The 18,812-nt window shown below is 42.0% G+C and overlaps 1 protein-coding gene across 2 annotated transcripts; it reads right to left on the reverse strand.

The window, feature by feature from the left end:
- Nucleotides 1-2,001: 2,001 nt before the first annotated feature.
- LOC147166875 (monocarboxylate transporter 2-like) lies at nt 2,002-18,217 on the reverse strand. 2 transcript variants are annotated; one of them, XM_086087312.1, is made up of 5 exons: nt 18,119-18,217; nt 16,852-17,072; nt 14,651-14,794; nt 12,574-13,389; nt 2,002-3,761 (listed from the first exon to the last, which is right to left on the reverse strand). In XM_086087312.1, exons 2-5 carry the CDS (start codon nt 17,066-17,068, stop codon nt 3,514-3,516), a joined length of 1,425 nt encoding a protein of 474 aa, XP_085943438.1. In that variant the 5' UTR covers nt 17,069-17,072; nt 18,119-18,217; the 3' UTR covers nt 2,002-3,513. The 2 variants fall into 2 exon arrangements, with proteins under 2 accessions (XP_085943438.1, XP_085943439.1); XM_086087313.1 differs by lacking the exon at nt 18,119-18,217 and adding an exon at nt 17,474-17,592.
- Between the last annotated feature and the right edge of the window lie 595 nt (nt 18,218-18,812).

The raw sequence follows: 18,812 nt of genomic DNA on the forward strand, positions 1-18,812 counted from the left end.
ACCAATAACGCTGATTTTGAACCCCCAAAACGAAAAACACCCACATAATGCTTGTATCACACATGTAGGCCTAAAACAGTTGGGTCAAAAATAACCCAATTATGAGTCAAAAAATGGACAGATCCTCTACTTGGGTCAATTTGACCCAGCTTTGGGTCAACAATTGGGTGACCCAATTTTCTGGGGTAATTTATACCAAAAAAAAAAGTTAATTTTGTATAAATAAACTGAGGAAGTTCGATCAAGAAGAGGTTCTTGTGTCGATTTTAACCCAACTTTGGGTCCAAAATTGGGTCATTTTGTGTAGAACAACCCATAAAGTTCGGTCAGATCCTCTTTATGGGTCAATTTGACCGAACTTTTTGGGTTGATTTGTACCTTACAAAAAAAAAAAAAGGGGGGATATTTTTTTATACAACCCATAAAGTTGGGAGATCCTCTAATTGGGTTATTTTGACCCAACTTTCGGTCCAACTTTGGGTCATTTTGTATAAAACAACCCATAGAATTGAGTCAATTTGACCCATAAAATGGACTGGTCCATTTTTTATCCATAATTGCGTTACATTTGTGCTTGAAAGTTTACATAGTATGTAAACTGATGAGTGCACTGTATGGCAATGGTCATAAAATACTGTGGCAATTGTTTTTGATATTCTCAGAGGTTGAAGTTGACATGTGTAGAGACGTACAAGATGTACATTTTGGTGTGAGTCATTAAGCGACGTTTAGCTTTTGTACATTTACAGTTGTGCTCATTAGTTGACATACCACAAACAACTGTACTTTGGAGTGCGTCCAAAGTGAATTGTCAATTCCTAACGGGAAAAAAAAAAGATTGGTCAAAAATATATTTTTGATGAAACCAATGTAACAACACACGTACGCAGTTCGAGTATTTTTGTGTGTGTTATCACTCGGTGTGCTCCACAAGCAAACAAAAACGTCAAATCTTGACTTCAGCCCCAAAGGCCACGTAAGCGCGAGCGCATGTGTCACCGTGTGCCTGTAAGTTTGATCTCATCCCATCGAGGGGAAGCATTACATCGGCCGGTGCGTCTCGTGCTTGCTCAACACTCGAGGCCTATCTAATCTCTGTTGCTCTCCAAATCCCATTCAATTTCTTCTCCTGATAGATGCCAGTGCACTTTGAGCCCTGCGGGAGCACATTCCTTCTCTCGCTGCTTGTCTCAGACTAGCCGCTCGTGTAAAACCGCTCCCGATTCATCAGATCAGCCAGCAATTGTAAACAAGCCAGATTTGATTCTTGGAGATGCAAAGGTCAGGAGAAAGGCAGATGATCAACCTCTCGATGTGGTTTCACATCTCACAACACTGTTTGGCTTCAACAGAGGTTTATTTTAAAGCGGAAGTCAATTCAAAAAATGATTTGCCGCCACTAGCTTAAACACAGCATTCTGATTAATATTGCCTTCAGAGGTGTCATGTAACGAAGTAAAAATATTTTGTTACCTTACTTAAGTAGAAATTTTGAGTATCTCGTAGTGGTGCATTTTCTTCCTACTTTATACTTCTAACTGCTTACATTTTTACACAAATACTGTACTTGTCCTGTGTAGACTTTATGCCCACTGTACGTAATGGTAGTGGATAACGCTGTACTTTAGTGGGCCGCTAATATGCTGATTTGTGTGAGGCTCAACACAACTTGGCGCACCAGCCCAAAACATCCAGGCCTTGCTTCATTAGCTGCTCATGCCCTTAAGCTGCTGACATTTTCAAACTTGTTCCCAAGCCTCATAATTATGAAAAATTGGGCAAAGTCACTTGTACTGCAAAACTGGCGTTGATTTGAAGGCATTTTCATATACTTCACCCTTTGAAGATATGAACGTGGCTTCGTCTGGCGCAATTATATAGTGATGAGAGATAAGGGGAAAAAACAAGGTCCGCTATTTTTAGATGTTTCGTCAAGAAAATCGTCATCATGAACAAACCGTTTCAGAGGCAATCATTAGATACAGTATTTGAAACACTCAATGTCTGTAAAGACTCATTTTAATGTTGCCGCTTTGCAACCCGGTACATGCATTTAGTCAAATCCTTTTGGACGTACTGAAGGAATAATTCATTCAGTCTGGTTGTGAACAGAAACAAAAACGACAGTTACAACGTAGTGATTAAATGGCTTGATAATACAGAAGAATGCATTTGGCCAAAGAAAAGTCATCTACAAAAAAACATAATCGCAAATGACATGACTACACAATACGCCATATCTCCTGCTAGGTTTGGGTAACCTCAGACAATTGTTGATCATTCATCGTGATCCGCTCACACTTTTGTGCCACCAAAGCAGGACTAACACTATAAGAGCATGTATAAAATAAACATGTAAAGCAATTTGGACAACAATGAATTAGTAAATATTTCAAATACCCGTCACTTTCTTGTCAAGTAGATGGAACTCAACCTATAATAAATACATAGACATTTCTTATTAAATGAGATGTCAACCTTAAACATTTCTTGACAATAATATGTTATACGTGACCTCACTAGTCAAAACATCACATTCTGATTAATATCACATTTGTGGAATATGAGTTATGCCGCAAAATCCAACCGTTTTTATCCATCTCAGGGGACTTCCCCTTTAATGTACAGTATACAAAATTATGATCTAGTGTTGTTAAAAGCATTAAAACTATTAATCCAACATTCATTCATCAAAAAGACACGCTTGTAACAAAATAGCTTACTTGGCAAATACCGGCTAAATTGCGCCAGTTAGGAAGATTCTACACTTTAACAACCAAAGGTTTACATGCGTGTTGCTCAGGACCGTTAAAAAAAACCGTCATCAAGAGTGTGTGTTTTTTGGATTAGACTAGTGTGTTGTACCGATCACAACATCCAGCAGTTACGGTATATGACAAAGCACAGTACCTTTTAGCAGTATAAAGGAAAGCCACACATACAGTAGGTGAAAGGTAAAAACAAGAAAAGTTTGACCTATGAGCTGTTTCAAGTTATTCAATCTAAGCAGTACATTGGTCCACAAAAAATAAAAAATATTCTAGGCTTACCGAGCCTAGCACTGTAATAATGAGGTACAGCATTACATTGAAACAGAAAGCCTCAATTTACATCCCCGCTGTCTTTTACCTGTATTGGTACTTGAAAAAAAAAAAAAATTATTATGACTATTAGCTTTCATTGAAAATTCTTTTTTTTTTTAAATTGGGAAACGTAAACATAATTATGCCATTATTATGATTATGGCTGCCTACCAATTGCACAAACAGTGCAGTGGTATCGGCAAACTTGTGTTACAAGTGTAAACATTTGACTTCAATGATGCTTCACAGAAGCACAAGCATGGCCAGGTACCTGCAGCTAATTAAAAACAGTGGTAAGATTCATAACATTTTCACTTGTCTGACTCAATGGCCAAATGGCTCAGCAGATGTGACTGACGCACACATCCTCGTGTGCATCAAAGAGATGCAGACCAGAGAACTAAAAATGAATTGGAATTAATTGTATCCTTCAACACGTCGTTGGCTCATCTTTGCTCTCTTTTGTGCCAAAACTGCGATTGAGTGTATTTAGCATCTCAGCCTGGTCCTGCCCTACTACTTGTATGTTATTCGAGTTTGGTTGTGTACCCCTCTCTTTTTCCAGCATGTGATAGTTGTAAATGTTCATGATGAAAAGGAAAATCCCACCAGTGACAATCACGGCACCACACAGGAAGAAGAGGTACTTGTAGTCACCAAATTTATCCACCAGCGACCCTGTAAGGAGATAAGAAGGTGAGTGTTGAAATCATCATAACACACATTTTGAACGAACACACGAGCAGCACAACGCTAGATCTACCTGTATGAATTGATCAAAGTATGTGGCTGTACATATGCGTGTGTGTTTTTGAGAGAGAGACAGACAGACAGAGAGAGAGACAGACAGGGGCCACATAGGAAAAAACCCGTGGCAAACCTTGTCTGAGAAGGCAATTTTGTCAGCTGCCAGCAAAACGAATCAGAAAAGAGGCCCTAACAGCCACTCAGATCAAGGCCAAGTCTACAGGAAAAAGGACAAATGTGCTTTGGATTAGATTGAAGCCTCCAGATGTCCACAACTCCCTCACCTTCACACACGGCTCAATCGGCAGGTGTTTATCGTACTCACTTTCAGTGTGGACGGTGGTCGATCACGCTTTCCATGCCACCACATTGCAATCTTTCACTATTTCTAATAAATTATTGGTCGAAGACGTATAAATATGTTCCATTTTAAATATTACCATGCTTTTAGAGACTGATTTATACATTTATGTTTTGTATGCTACAGCATACAGAAGGCTTTGATTCAGCCTTCGAACTGAAGAGAACGCATGAGGCAATGGTAGTGATTACAAAAACAGCCAGCAGGTGCAGCAGAGTATAAGAAATCAGCCAGGGCCATGATGCCAAAAGCTGTTTCCCCCACCATTTTAAACAGATTTGTGAAAATGATGACACTTATCTATATTCTAATGCTAAACAGATACAAATGAAAGGGAGCGAAGGGGGTTGCTTCAGTGAAAATGGCTGGGATTGAATGAGTTAATTACAAAGTATATTGTGCGAGAGCATGTTTATGCTCCAAAAACTGTAGACCTCTCAACCACAGACCTGTACAAAACCCGAAACAAAAATGAATATATAACCTCAGACTCCTAGATTTACTCTTTATTACAACATCGATTAAGCGACATAACTGCTTTAAAAATCCAATGATTTCCGCCACCCTGACTGCCTGGTGGAAGGCACTAGAAATGACAAAAACCCAAGTGGAGCCCAGCGGGCTTTCTCCCCTATGGCATAACCCCGACTTTCAAATTAACAACCAATCGTTGTATTTGAATGTGTGGGAGCAGAAAGGAATTACACATCTCCGCCATCTCTTCTCAGATAATATGTTTATATCATATGCATCCTTGCTCCAAAAATATAAAATAAAAAACGGAAACTTTTTACATTATTTGCAAGTTAAAAGTATGATAAAGAAACAAATTCCAACACTCCAGGGTACGCTCCAACCGCCTGTTTTAGCTAAAGATATTACCAAGCTTTCTCCGACAACAACAAAAAATCCTCAAAAATATATAAGTTACTTTCATATACTGATAAAACGTCTTTACCCATCTCAAAATGGGAAACAGACTTGTCTATAGCTCCGGAATCTGTCTTTTGGATTCAAGTTTGTGAAAACGTTTTTAAAATGACAAAACACACAAATTTACAACTTATCCAATATAAAATTATTCACAGAACATACATTACTCAATATATGATGAAGAAAATGGGACTCTCAGACTCCGACATTTGTCTCCAGTGTTTACAAAACACTACAGACACTTATTTTCATGCTTTATGGTTATGTACTCCGGTTATGTGTTTCTGGACTAAAGTCTTAGAAAAACTTTCCGCTGTCTTGGACTGTAGGATACCGTTCTCTCCAAACTTGTGTTTGCTAGGTGACTTAACAACAATTGACTTACCACATAAACAATTTCAATCGATACTTGTAGCCCTTACTATCGCAAAAAAAACTATTCTTGTTAACTGGAAAAATAAACAAACTTTGAATATCGACCAATGGTCTAACCTCCTCATAAATCATATTTTAATGGAAAAAATATCTGCCTCAAATAAAAACCAAATGTCAAAATTGAAAGAAACATGGTCTACGTATATAGAATTTTTTAACCTAAACTTGGATTTTAATTCTGCCTGTTAGCGAGAGCCACAGCAGCGTTATAACTTGCATTGATGTTTCTGTATTAGGCAATTTGTAACTAATGGTTGTGTTTCTATAGTCAGGAACCCGGCTGCTGCCAGCGGGATCGAGCGGATTCACCTCCGATGGGCACCAGGGGTTGATATTCGGATTCACGGCATGCCAGTGGGTTAATTCTGTGGGTGCTGTCCACCCTGGCTGGGCGTGGGCGGGTCTGCCCCTCTGTTGGCTGCTGGGTGGCGGCTGCGTCTTGGCCGTTCCCTGGGTCTCTTGGGGGGTGCTGCGTTGCGGGGCTTTCCCTGGTGTCGGGGGCGGCGCCGTTCCGGCGCGGTCCGTCGCTCTGGGCCCGGCAACGCGGTTCGGGGCCTGTGGGCCGCCGGGGTGCCCGGTGGTTCCCTCTCCCCTCCCCCTTCCTCCCCCTTGCTGCCTCTCCCTCCTCGCCTCTCCCCGCCCGTCCTCCGCCTCCCTGTCCCCTCTCCCTCGTCACCCTTCCTCCTCCTCTCCCCCTCTCCTTGCGTCCCTGCCGCTGCCCCCTGCCCTTCTTGTCGTCCCCTTCCCCCCTCCCTTCCCCCTCCCCGGTACGCCTTCCTTCCCCTCCCTTCCCCCTCCCCGGTACGCCTTCCTTCCCCTCCCCTGGGCCGGGGGCTCCATCCATGGCCCGGGTCTCGGTGCTACGGGGGCCGGCGGGGGTGGCTGGGGTTTGGTGTCGTGCCCGCCCCGCTCCAGTGGGCGTCCTGGCACCTCGGGCGGGACCCAGTATCCGGGGGGCGAGCCCTATCGCCCCGCCGGACGGGTCCCATATGCCCGCCGGGGTCCTGGTGGTGTGGGTGGGGGCTTGGTGGGCCGGTGCGCCTCCTGCCCCCGCCCGGTTGGGGAGGGCCCCGCTGGTCACTCCTCTTAACTCACTACACTAGGTTTGCACAATACACTTTTATAGACATATAGGGCACATAACACACTTTGGGGGGTGGGGTAGGGTGGAAACACCGTCTTCACCCTACAACTCCCCTCCAATTTTAATACACCACACAACTTGTGGGGGGGGGGGGCTTGTGGGGGTGCCATCGGTTGGGGGCCGCAGTATAGAGCAGTGCTGCGGTCCCCTGTCCGTGTCCCCGCCCCCTATCTATTTTTTTTAATGCACCACATACACTCAGTAACATGCTTGGGTGGCGGGTGGATCGGAGCGTGGGAATATCATTTCCATCGGCTCCGGTTCACCTGCTCCTAATTTTAATGCACCACACACACACACTTGTATATACACTGGGTGGGGTCACATTCACGGTTTAGGGGTAGAGTTCGCCAGTCGGCGAGCTGGGTTAATTTTCACAAAGAACGCTGGGGTGACGACCGGGGCCTTCCCCCGCTGGGCCTGGGGTTCGGGGGTGTCGGCCGCCCTCCGGTGCCCCCATCTCCCCCTACTGCCCCCGGTGTTCCGTCCTTCCACACGGCGGGGGGTGGGGTGGGCGCGGCTGCCCTCTCCGCTCCGCTGTCCGGCCCCTCTTCGGCGCCGGTGCCTGGGTGCGGGTGGTCCCCGGGGGCTGGGGGTCGGGGGTTGGGGGGCTGCCGGTTGGTCGGGGTGGGGTCGGGGGGGGGGGGGGGGGGGCGGCTTTGTTGGGGGGGGCGGTGGTGTCTGGGGGATTGGGGGCGGCTGGGGCTGGGTGGCGGGGGTGGGGGGTCGTGGGGGGTGCGGGGGTTGGGGGCCGGTGGGGTGCCTGGTGGGCCTGCAGTGCCCCGTCCTGCTGCATTGGGCCGGGGGCGCGGGCCGTGTTGGGGCGGGGGGCGCTCCTGCTCCTGGGTTTGCTCTCCGGCCGGTGGCCCTGGCGGGGCCCGGGGGTCGTCCTTTGGCGCTGCCGCGGCCTGGGGGGCCCTGAGGTGTTGCGCTTGCTCTGTTCCGGCGGGGGTCGACGGCTCCCCTCTTTGGTGGAGATTTTCATGCATGCCAGATCCACCACACCAGCATCTACCGAAACTCAGACACAATCTGTTTCCTCCTCAGGTTATTGAATCGGTGGAGGCTGGTGTCTGCGTGTCTCACGCGGCTTCGTCTGTCCTTCCTTCCTTTTCTCGGTCTCTCCTTTGGTCTCTTGAGGCCTCCCTGATTTTATGTTTTTTGGATTTGTTGGGGTCTGGATGTTTCTTGGGCTGGGGAGGAGTTCTGGTGGGGGGTGTCTGGTCGGTGCTGGATTTCACCTTCCTTGGTTTTCTTTGGTCCCCTCGGGTCTCCTGGTGTTCGGTTTAGGTGAACGGTATGAGATTTTTTCTAATAGGTTTTCTGGTGAGCTAACAAATACACGCACGCACGCACATACACATACTCACCCACACACACACAAAAATATATATATATATATATAAAAAAAATAATAAAATAAAAAAATAATAAAAGAGCAATGATGATGACATTTCCGAATGAACAATACTGAGCTCTAAAAAAAAGAAAGAAAAAAAATGAATATATATTACGGGTATCCTAAAAATAAATAAATAAATAAATCGATGCGGGAATACATCGTTGCGTACCTCTTTACAATGGTGTCAGAATCGATATTGCTTTCCTTTAATTTTACTAACTTTTATTGTACAAAGATGCATTTTGTACAGTATATTTTTCTATAAATAGAATAGAAAACAAAGCACTTTATTGTCATTATACAGTGTACAACGGGATTGAGGTAAGCTACTTTTCAGTGCCATAAGTAGAAAAAAATATATAAAATAAAAATTTTAAACAAGGAATTAGGAGTATGTGCAATTGCAGAATTCACTATGTACAAGGTATTGCACAGGCCAGTAAATTGATTTGAAAAGGGAGTATCTTTCCAGGATAATAATTATGGGAATATACAGATACAGATATTGCACGAGGTAGAAAAGATTGACTATGTACAAGATATTGCACAGGCCGGTGAATACATTTGAAAGTATTTAACAAGTAACTCTACATTTGGAGCACCTTCAACCACCCGAAGGGAGGTTGTGCCATGTGATTGATAACTGTCATATGGTGGATGTACGCAAATGACCACCCTCATTAAAACGGGCTTTGTTTGGCAAGGCATTAATGGGGTCCATCTGGCATAGTCACCTTTAAACCTCCAGTTTAAATATGGCATAGGTACACTGACTTACAAGAGACTGAAAGGAGCATCATTAAACAGCTAAAGTTAATTAAACAGAATTACCTCACTAATACCTAATTGGATTGACCCAAAGGTTTGTGGGAACTGTAACAAGAAGAGTAGTTAGGGTAGCTGTAATGATTGTGCCCTCTGGAGGAGAAAAAAAGATCTGCAGCGAGGCACTTATTTACTCTTTTAAATGAGCGCCTCAGAACAGGGTCGCACCAGACAAACCCGGGGCCTGTAAATTTCCACCTCATTAAAACTCGCGTTGCCAGCAGAGTAGGTTTGTCAGCGGGCTGGCGTGTGCAGCTGATTAAGTTATGCAGCGTCAGTGCTTCTTCAAAGCCTTTTGTTTTGAATACCTCGCACAGAAATCTCTCATCAGTGGAGCCGACACCAACCAGTGCACTATGAGAGCATCAATTCATTATTAAGAGGTGTCAAAGGGAACAAAATTGCCTTATTTACATCATTGACGTTGCAGTAACAACTCCTGGGTTACCATGCAAATATCCCCTATGGGTTGAGAGCAGGACAGTTGAAATTATGCATTTGTTTACTAATGGAACAAATGGTTGGCAGCTGAACTGTCCCAAATAAGAAGTGCATTGTATTGTTTGATTTACAAACCCAATTCCCAAAAAGTTGGGACACTATACAAATTGTGAATAAACACTTAATGCAATTGTTGGAAGTGCCAAATTTCAATATTTTTTTTCAGAATAGAACATAGAGAACAGGCCAAAAGTTTAAACTGAGAAAATGTATCATTTTAAGGGAAAACTATGTTGATTTTAAATTCCATGGTGTCAACAAATCTCAAAAAAGTTGTGGCAAGGCCATTTTCACCACTGTGAGGCATTTCCTCTTCTTCTTACAACAGTCTGCAAACGTCTGGGGATCGAGGAGACAAGTTTCTCAAGTTTCGAAATAGGAATGCTGTTTCTTGTCTAACACGCGTCTCTCTAACTGTTCAACTGTCATGTTGTTCTCCAATCTGAATATACCTTTCTGCATTGACGATGCCTTTCCAGATGTGGAAGCTGCCCATGTCACACACACACACACACACACTCATGCAATTCTATACCATCACAGATGCAGACTTATAAACTGAGTGCTGATAACAACTTGGGTTGTCCTTGTCCTCTTTAGTCAGTATGATATAGCGCCCCAGTTTTCCACAAAGAACTTTGAATTGTGATTCGTCTGACCACAAAACAAGTTTCCACTTTGCCACACTATTTGAAATAACCCCTGGCCCAGAGAAACGCCTGCGCTTCTTGGTCTGCTTTAGAAATGGCTTCTTTGTACTGTCGAGTTTCATCTGGCAACGGCGGATTGTGTTCACCCACAATGTTTTCTGGAAGTATTGCTGAGCGCTTTCTGTGATTTCCCTTACAGTAAGCATTCCTGTTTGCGGTGCAGTGCCGTTTAAGGGCCCGAAGATCATGGGCATCCAGTATGATTTTTCGGCCTTGACCCTTACACACAGAGATTGTTCCAGATTCTCTGAATCTTTGGATGATGTTATGCACTGTAGATGATGATGACTTCAACCTTTTTGCAATTTTTCGCTGGTAAACACCTTTCTGATATTTCTCCACAACATTGGAGGAATTGGTGATTCTCTACCCATATTCGCTTCTGAGAGACACTGCCACTCCGAGGAGCTCTTTTTATACTCCAATCAAGTTGCCAATGGACCTCATTAGTGGTAACTGGTCTTCCAGCTGTTTTCTTTTTTTTTTTTTTATAAGTGCAATTGACTTTTCCAGCCTCTAACCTGTCCCAACTTTTTTGAGATTTGTTGGCACCATGAAATTTACAATCACATATTTTCCCCTTAAAATAATCCATTTTCTCAGTTTAAACTTTTGACCTGTCATCTATGTTCTATTCTGAACAAAATTTTGAAATTTGGCACATAATTGCATTCAGTTTTTATTCACAATTAGTATCCCAACTTTTTGGGAATTGGGTTTGTAGTTTAAATTTGTAATTATGTCGAAGAGACATGTTATATATACATTCTGTAAGTCGGCCACTCAGGATTTGAATTTCTTATTTGGAAAATATAGATTTTTTTTTTCCCATTCAACTTTGCTTCTGGGAGAGGGGCGGCTTGTTAGCATAAACTCACTAAGAGTCGCTATAACATACATATAGCAGTCACTGCCAAGTTAATTTCCCTTGAATAACATGAACCCGAGCATAATACGGCCCAGCTAGTGGCAAATGCTGGAACAGGCGTCAAATTCCACACTGTCAGTGTGATTAATGTGTTGTTGTTTTTTAACATCCTTAATTAGCGATCGAACATGATGATGTTGGTGACAACAGTTTGTGGTGGCAATTTAAACAAACTGGGCTTAAACTATCCAATTTGCAGTCGGAAAGACGAGTCAAGTCAGCCGCCATGACACCATGCGCTGCCACTAACAACTTCAAAATACAAGCTTACCAAGGCACTGGTGTCTGTGGATTTTTGTATTTGGGAAGATTTTATTTTTATTATTAAGTTGGCCTCATAATCAATGCACATGCGAGCTTTATTTTATTTTTTTTATCAAGGTATTACATAAATGTGTAACATCTGACATTAAATTGTAAATTGTTAGAATGAGTTACTTTTTTCTTTTTCACATTTAGGTATTGTTAAACGTCTATAAAATGTATATTATATGTGTAATGTTTATGAATCCATGTATACAGTACTGCGGGACAATTTTGGATTTTTCTAAATTTTAGATTTTAAATGACGGTATTCCACAGCACGTATGTTTTGAGAGATCACAGAGAATGATACAACTTATTATAAAATAACAATTAATCTTCTTCTTTTTTACTACAACTAATTGATCAGTGTTCATCTATTTATGTTATTGACGTATCCACCACATGACAGAAAGTATTTAATGGTACTTTTGTATTCAGCAGTTGCCATTCATATTATAATGAATAAGTCATGCCTTCTAAGGAGGAGATCAGCAGACCCAGATTTCATACCAAGTATAGTATATTTGTCAGTAGAATGAGGTGAGGTCATCATTGTTTTAGTACAGTTTAATACTGTATATGTTTTGTGATTTTTTTTTTTCTTTAATGGTTTGTCATGAGATTTAGAAGTGCAAAATGCAGTATGTGCCTTGATTCAATAAAGGTTGGGAAACACTGCAGGTTTACAAAACTGAGCCGTCTGAGGTTCTCAGGTCATCCAATTCCATGTTTGTTTGTCTGTTTGTTTGTTTGTTTGTTTGTTTGGGTTGTCGCATCACTCTCAAGGCACACATGAAACTGTGCCATCGTGTGAGAGATATGAACACAATTGTGTAACTTGAACCATGTAATTTATGTCCATCTTAACAGCAAGAGCCATGCGCATGCGCTTTGTTTTTTCTACACACCCGTATACAGAGGTGGCAACTCCAGGTCCAGAAAGTAAAAATCCTGCCACCGTTTGGCTTTAGCCCCATTTGTCAGCTAGCTAGCACAAGGGGCAAAAGCCAAACTTAGAGGTGGCAACTCCAGGTCCAAAAAGTAAAAACCCTGCCACATTTAGCTTTAGCCCCAGTTGTTAGCTAGCTGGCAGGGTATTTACTTTCTGGACCTAGATTTGCCACCTCTGCCCGTTTACAAACACATACACCTGGTAATGTCAATAATTATATCATGACTGTAAGCAGTATATTGTTACCTGCAATTGGTGGGCCCAGCAGCATGGGGACGCACTCAATGATGGTGACCAGTCCAACAGCACTCGGGAAGCGTTGATTTCCCATCAGATCCATCAGGCACTCAAAGATGAGGGCAAAAACCATGCCAAAGCCCACACCAAAAAATACAGCATAGACCACTAAGAAGGTGTAGTTTTGGATCAGAGGGCATAGTAAATGGCAGGTGCCGTTGAACACCATGGCAAAGCTGAAGAAGTACTGGACTCTCGGTCGGATCCACTTGGTGTTGGCAATCAGGCCGGTGCCAGGGCGAACAAACATGTCCACAAAACCCATAATGGAGAGCAGATACGCTGCTGAGTATTCGTCAACGCCGTGACTAACGGCGTAGGCTGAAAGGAACACAATGGGTGCGTAGGCACCAAAAATGAACATTATGTTCCCAACGAGGTAAATAAGAAAACCTCGATCTTTGAAAAAAGACCAATCTAAGATTTTCTTGACACGACTGCCAACGCTTTGCTTCAACTGCTTCACGTCACCGTTATTTGACTTCTCCTCCAAATGTTTCTGTAGTGCAGGAATTGAAGATTTACATGAAGCAATAGGTCTCATCAAGGCTCCAGCAACACAACAGTTGAGCATCAGAGCCCCAAGGATGAGAAGACTTCCTCTCCAGCCAAACTTGTCCAGTAGATATTGATTAAAAGGGGCCAAGAAGCACAAAAAAACGGGACTTCCTGCCATTGCTAGACCATTGGCTAAAGGACGCTTGGCCAGAAAATACTTGCTGATGATGGTAAGAGATGCATTCAGGTTGAAGGCAAGTCCACAGCCTGTGTGGAGACAAAGGGGGGAAATTCAACATTCTTCACCTGGAATCCAAAACATCATTCAAAACATTCTCATTGCTGCAACACCTAAGAAAGAATGTTTATAAATGTACTGGGTAAGTATGTAGAAACTACATTGATTCCGTAGGAAATTCAAGATTATTCTTAACCCCTTCAGACTCATAGATGGTTAGAGTGAACAATTGGACATGACATATTCGCGTGTCTAAGCCAATAAAACGCACAATTTGGATGATGTCAACACTTCTGGTTCATGATTGGATCTTAACTAACCAATCACAATCGCAAGTTGATTTGCATGATCTTCATGTTAAAAATGTTACATATAAGCTTGGTAAGTTTACAACACGTTACAACCAAATTATCCTGGCGTCCACAATAACAACGAAAAACATTAGATACCCCCCCCCCCAAAAAATAAATTAATGTTAAAATCAGCACACACAAAAAAATTGCCCAGCAGAAAAAAATGCGAGATTGAAGGGGCTTAAGAGAAAGTCAAAGTCAACCCAAAAATATTGTTTAAATAATGTTATTTTGTCAAAACATGGCATTCTGATTAATATTGCATTTGTGGAGTATGAATTAAGCAGCAAAACTTCTCAGGGGACGGTCAATTTTGCCACTTGCTGTGGAGTGAAAATGACATCATAGTTGCTAAGGGCTCAGGTAACAACCAATCACGGCTCAGCTTCAGAGCTCTGAGCAACTGTGATGTCATTTTCAGTCGAACATATTATTGTAAACACAGTATACACAGTTGTATGTATATCCGCATATAGTTAAAAGTGCCCCATTGCGTTTGTGTATGAGTAGAGGACGCATGTGCCCACTGGTATTAAACGCGGGACCAATTGCTTACACAGTTGTCCTTGCCAGGCTAATGAGCCACTAAAAGTGGTGGGAAGCCCCATGTGACAATCTTGGTCTGAGGTTGATTAGCAGAACAGTGGGCCGCTGTATGCCATGCTCTCCAGGACCTACGTGTAAAAAAAAATTTGTGCTTATTTACCATTCTGGTCCTGCTCCACTTTGAGCACATAACTTCCCCCTTGGTAGCTGCAACGGGCACTCTGAAGCCGCTCATAAACAAAAAGCTACCCAGTCAGAGGAAAACGATTAGGGAATGAGGTGAAACGATGTCAAGTACTTCAACAAACTTGAGAATGACCATCATGAAAGTCCCTAATATGAATAAATATGAAAAAATAAATACAATTTAAAAAGGACCAGAATACTGCACCTGCAATGACGCCGATGAATAAGTAGAGGTAAATGATGGAGTTCCCAAAGGAAGCAGCTACCATGGAGGCCGCACACATCAGGCCCCCCAGTATGACTATTGGGCGGCTTCCATAGCGATTGACCAACGCACTGCTCACTGGTCCTGTGAAATTATGAGAAGACAAAATTCCACTCAATGTCAACATGATCATCTTATTGATTAATGTAGCGCACTAGGTTAATAACAGAATATTTAACCATTAGAACAAATGGAATAGAAATTCTTCATTGTTGTACGGTGCAGAATGATACAACAAAATGAGGTTGCTAGCTACTACAGGTTTGTTTCAAAAATAAAAAGAACACCTTCCAAATTTAGGAACTATTTAAATTTGTGGAGAAATTGCATATGTCATTCAAGATTCAGGTCAGTGCAAAACCTCGCAATCTGTACAAAATTACTCTAAGGCTTAAAGGCTCAACTTCAAGATGTGAATTCCTATTGCCACTTGTATGAGAATATTACCATGCAGGTTTTGACGACTCCTGGAATAGATTCATTCATTTCCATTATGAGTATTTTCTCAGTGAAAAAAAGTTTGTCAAATACAAACAAATTGGAGGCGGACCTGTGGACTTTAACTGTGAAGTTTATGGTTGTCAAACCAGAAAAACTGGAAAACTGGAAAAATGCCATTTCCACAGTCACATTATAACTTCACTTATCATTTGACTCCCTGAGTCAGAGTTTTTCGGAAAAGGCTGTCAAGTTTCTCCCATGGGGGCGTTGATGAGAGACCGCAGTTTGCGGGACCTTCCGCTGATATATTTGCGCTGTCGCTTTCCGCCACTTGGTGACATTGTGAAGCCTTGCCAAGGACAATATGATGAAGCCCATTGCCTGAGCCTCAGATGAGGCAAATATTTCACCAGGTTGGCCTCTTTGAGTTGAGGTCGGGTATGGCAAAGACCTTTTCATTGGCTAACCTTGAACAAAGCTCCATGAATTCATGAAAAACCCGCGGAGTACACTTCAATTGTGACTTTAATTTTGCCATGTAATGAACTCCTATCAACACAAGGGGAGTATGAAAACAAAAAGTACTACTTTGCAAGTTTTTGCAGTTTGCCCATTTCACAACATCTTCTACATGCAAATGCATTGTTGTTTCAGTTGATTGTCAAAGAAAAATAGGGCCAAGAATAGTGAATGCGGATAGGTTCTGCGCTATACAATATTTAATTTGTATTACACTCATAATTTTTAAAACATATTTTCAGAGTTTCAGTAAAAAAAAAAAAAAGCAGTAAAGAAAAAAATCAATGGTTGGATGGATGGATGGATAGATAAGAGAGTCTCATTATTTTAAAGCAAATGGATGCAGTCAGTCATGTGAAGTCACTTATTGTATCAATTTGCTATGTCCCGAGGAGTTCACACGACAACCATTCCTTTCATTGTGGATAATTTTCACGTGACGAGTATGGTTAGTGGCCAGTTAAGGAAAGCAAAATAAATTATTTTCCTCATTCACTTTATTTTTTTGCTTCAGATAGGATTTAATTTCCCTTTCAGGGCTAAAGGACTATTTTTACTTTTAGTGATTGACTTCTTATTCGACTGCTTGTGGCAGTTTCGAGACACTAAGCAACAAAATGTTATGTTAAAAAAATGAGAGGCGTGAATTATGTGATGTGACTCATTACACAATACACTGTGCCTTTGTCATAAAAGTTCAAACTTGTTACTTACTCAGCGAGTTTAAGCTAGTGCAGTATGACTCTTAGCACAATGATAAAATGATAGCAATAGTTTTACTATGGCAACGGTTGACCGTGAAATAGATTTCTAGCTCTATTGTGAATTTTTTTTGCCAATGAAGGTCACTGAGCATCCTCAAATGGATCGTGTTACTTTGACATTAGAGTGTCCACTGTAAAGTAAACATCTTTTGGTTGACACTTAACAACTCAGTGTCAGTCATTTCACTGGACGCTTCACTTTAGCACTCTCTTGTTCGAAAGGATCACCAAAACAAACTGTATGAGATCATTAAAATCTGTTCAGCATAAATGATGTGTATGTGTATGTATGAATAATGATATCGGTAAGAAAAACCACAAGCATTAGGAGAGTACAGTTGAACCACAGTGTGGATGATATAATGCAATGGTTTGGTCATTCCTCTGGGGAAGCAAAGTCTGACAGGGTCAACTCACCTCCAGCATACATGGCTGCTAACATGATAGATGAGATCCATGCTATATCACTAAAGCTGGCTTCCAAGTCTGACTGGATATCCTTGAAGAAAATGGAGAGAGCTTTGGGCGTAGCGTAGGCAAAGCCGATGGAAATATGAGCCCCAATCACGACCATCCAACCCCAGCCACCATCTGGCGGTTTGAAGCCCTGCTCATTGGTTGGTGCAGGGGACATGTTCCTAATGAGAGTGGGAAAGCGCATGTTGTTCATTTCTAAATGTATGACAACTATTATTGTTTACAGTTTGTAGACTGTTGTAGAACTTTAGCATACTAACAAGACAGCTACCTGTTACTATTGTGTTGATGCCAAACAGTTCACAAGTTGATAAATGTGTGCTACTAGGACTACTAGAGAGTAGAGACATAAAAATACAAGTTAACATCTATTGTTTCACTAGTACGGGCTGTACAGACTCGTTGACTGACTCAGTTGATCGATCGACTTCACTACTTTGAAATAATGTTTAGAGCGTCACTCATCGACTAGTGACTGATTTCTACTGGTAGTTACTGTATGTGTATTTCGCTCCTATAATGGACCCAAGACGAGGACATGGCTAAGTTATGTAAACATTACCTGGCTGATGTCCCTGCAGCAATATCGCCAAGGAGAGGATTTTTTATTTTCGTAGGATCATGGTCTTGGGGTCTAAATGTTCAGTACTTGAGCGAGACAAAGTTCTGCAAACTGTTTCTCCTCCTGCGACTTTTTTTTTTTATAACTGAAAAAAGACATCAGTGACTAGTCGACGTTGATCGCATTTTTGCGATCACAAATATCATCTTAGGTGGCTTTTCATATGCCATATGTAAATGGCTCTTATGTTCCACACCATTTATGTGTGAACATAACCCACTTTGGGTACAGAAGTATATTTGACATAATTAGTCAGCATGTGACAGTGAAGTGACCAATCAATGGGAACTGTTACGTATCGTATTAATAGCACATGCAGGGGAACGATCTTGTCAGACTGAGCCTAGTTTAAACCGTACCAATTGTATAATGTATTAGTACTGTCGGTAGTTTTTTAAAAGTGTTTCCCAAAGCCCGAATTGATCATCAACGATTATCGCATCATCTCAGGAGAGTAAATATTTAACACTTAGTCTTATCGTAGTGGTAGAAAGCAAGGTAAAGAGAAATTTGCACTTTTAGACTGTTTTAGACAGCATTTTCGAGTAAAGAAAAAAAAAAGACGTCGGTTCGTGAGAAGCTTACCTTTTGTTAAGAGCCTTCACGACAGCCAAACCGAGTTAGCCAAACTTTCTTTATGCGGTCCTGCTCTGCTGGTCAGGTGTCACCCGGCGTGTAGTAGGCAGGCTTCCAGCTACCACGTGCTCCGCCTTTTTTCTTTTTCCAACCTCGGTGGATGACTACAGAACTCACTACTGTACACTGTAGTGTACACACACACGACGTACACATGTTAATAGAGATGTGCGGTGCCTTTGCAGTCCAGAGTACAAAATGAATTGACTTCTCTTCACTTTTAATTGTTTTATTTTCAAGTTATGTGCAACGCGAATTTCACAGTTGAGCTCAACCACCACTATAAACCATAACCCCAAGAGACAAACCAGCAAAGTGGAGAAAAGAAAAGTAAGAGGAATATAGTAAAGTAGCACCCGAATGCACACACACAGGTGATGAGATGAGCTTTGTATTGCAGCCCAGAGCCATGAACTCAACATACAATAGCATTCTTAGCTTGTTGTACTGTATAACTCATGACTGGCGTTTAAAATGTAGTTTATTGACCTGTGACGCTTATATTTGGTGAGACTGTACTGTACTACAGTGTGGGGGAGATCAATTCAAACGTCTTACTCGTGCAGGCAATCTCAGAGCAGGATTAATCTACCATAACTAAATAGCAAATAACATAAACAGGGAAAAGCCACTGAAGACAACA

The sequence above is a fragment of the Leptonotus elevatus genome, chromosome 10 (assembly GCF_054856555.1).
Source record: "Leptonotus elevatus isolate MCC_2025b chromosome 10, RoL_Lele_1.0, whole genome shotgun sequence".
NCBI classification, from domain to species: domain Eukaryota; kingdom Metazoa; phylum Chordata; class Actinopteri; order Syngnathiformes; family Syngnathidae; genus Leptonotus; species Leptonotus elevatus.